Source organism: Larimichthys crocea, unplaced genomic scaffold (genome assembly GCF_000972845.2).
Source record: "Larimichthys crocea isolate SSNF unplaced genomic scaffold, L_crocea_2.0 scaffold26092, whole genome shotgun sequence".
Taxonomy (NCBI): Eukaryota; Metazoa; Chordata; class Actinopteri; family Sciaenidae; genus Larimichthys; species Larimichthys crocea.
In genome coordinates, this window is record NW_020853448.1 from 1 (window position 1) to 745 (window position 745).

The 745-nt window shown below is 42.3% G+C and overlaps 1 protein-coding gene across 1 annotated transcript; it reads right to left on the reverse strand.

The window, feature by feature from the left end:
• Positions 1–238: 238 nt before the first annotated feature.
• LOC113744873 (betaine--homocysteine S-methyltransferase 1-like) lies at positions 239–665 on the reverse strand (the record flags this gene model as incomplete). The annotated part of the gene is made up of 2 exons (XM_027275934.1): positions 239–421; positions 518–665. Coding segments are annotated over 2 exons (331 nt in total), but the record flags the coding sequence as incomplete, so codon positions are not given.
• Between the last annotated feature and the right edge of the window lie 80 nt (positions 666–745).

Consider the following 745-nt stretch of genomic DNA (forward strand, 5'->3'; position numbering starts at 1 on the left):
ATATTTAAGCCTGGGCATTTTCTTATATCAATGTTCTCATCAAACTGCATATATAGGGAGTTTAAAAAGGTAGCAATACATGATCTTGGCATTCACATAGCTTACATGTTTATACTCCAATTAAATATTTCAAAATACAGTTGCAAACTCACAAACAAAATATTCCTAGAAAAGCCTTACAGTGCATGGTTGGTTTATTTGCCTCTATTTCGCTCATAAGAAATATACAAATGCTGACCGAAGGGGTATTCAGGCAGGCTAGTGTATCCCCCTAAGTTGCACTCAGGGGTGTGGAAGCCCAGTGGCTGGATCATGAGATGGGCTTTGAGACCAGCTTTCTGTAATCCTTCTTTCATCAACTTTACTGTACGAATGCACGTCAGAGGGTCCAAGTGGCAGTTTATGCCAACAATGTCAGCTCCTGCATATGAACACACATATATAACACATTCAGGTTGTACATGATGTCAGACTTGCAGACTTAAAATACCAAATCAAAATAAAAAGGTCACTGTACCAGCTTTGACGAGCCTGACAGCACACTCTCCAGGTGGGACTCCATCCATGTCTCCATGAGGGGAGATGCACAGCGTTGCACCCACTGGTTTACCACTGGTCTTCAGCACTTCCACTGCCCAGCCTGCCTCTTCCACATGATTGACAAACTGCAGGAGAAATGTGCATTGAATTCTTAAACCCTCACTTAGGACAAGACAGTACAACCAGACACTGAACTTATGCACAT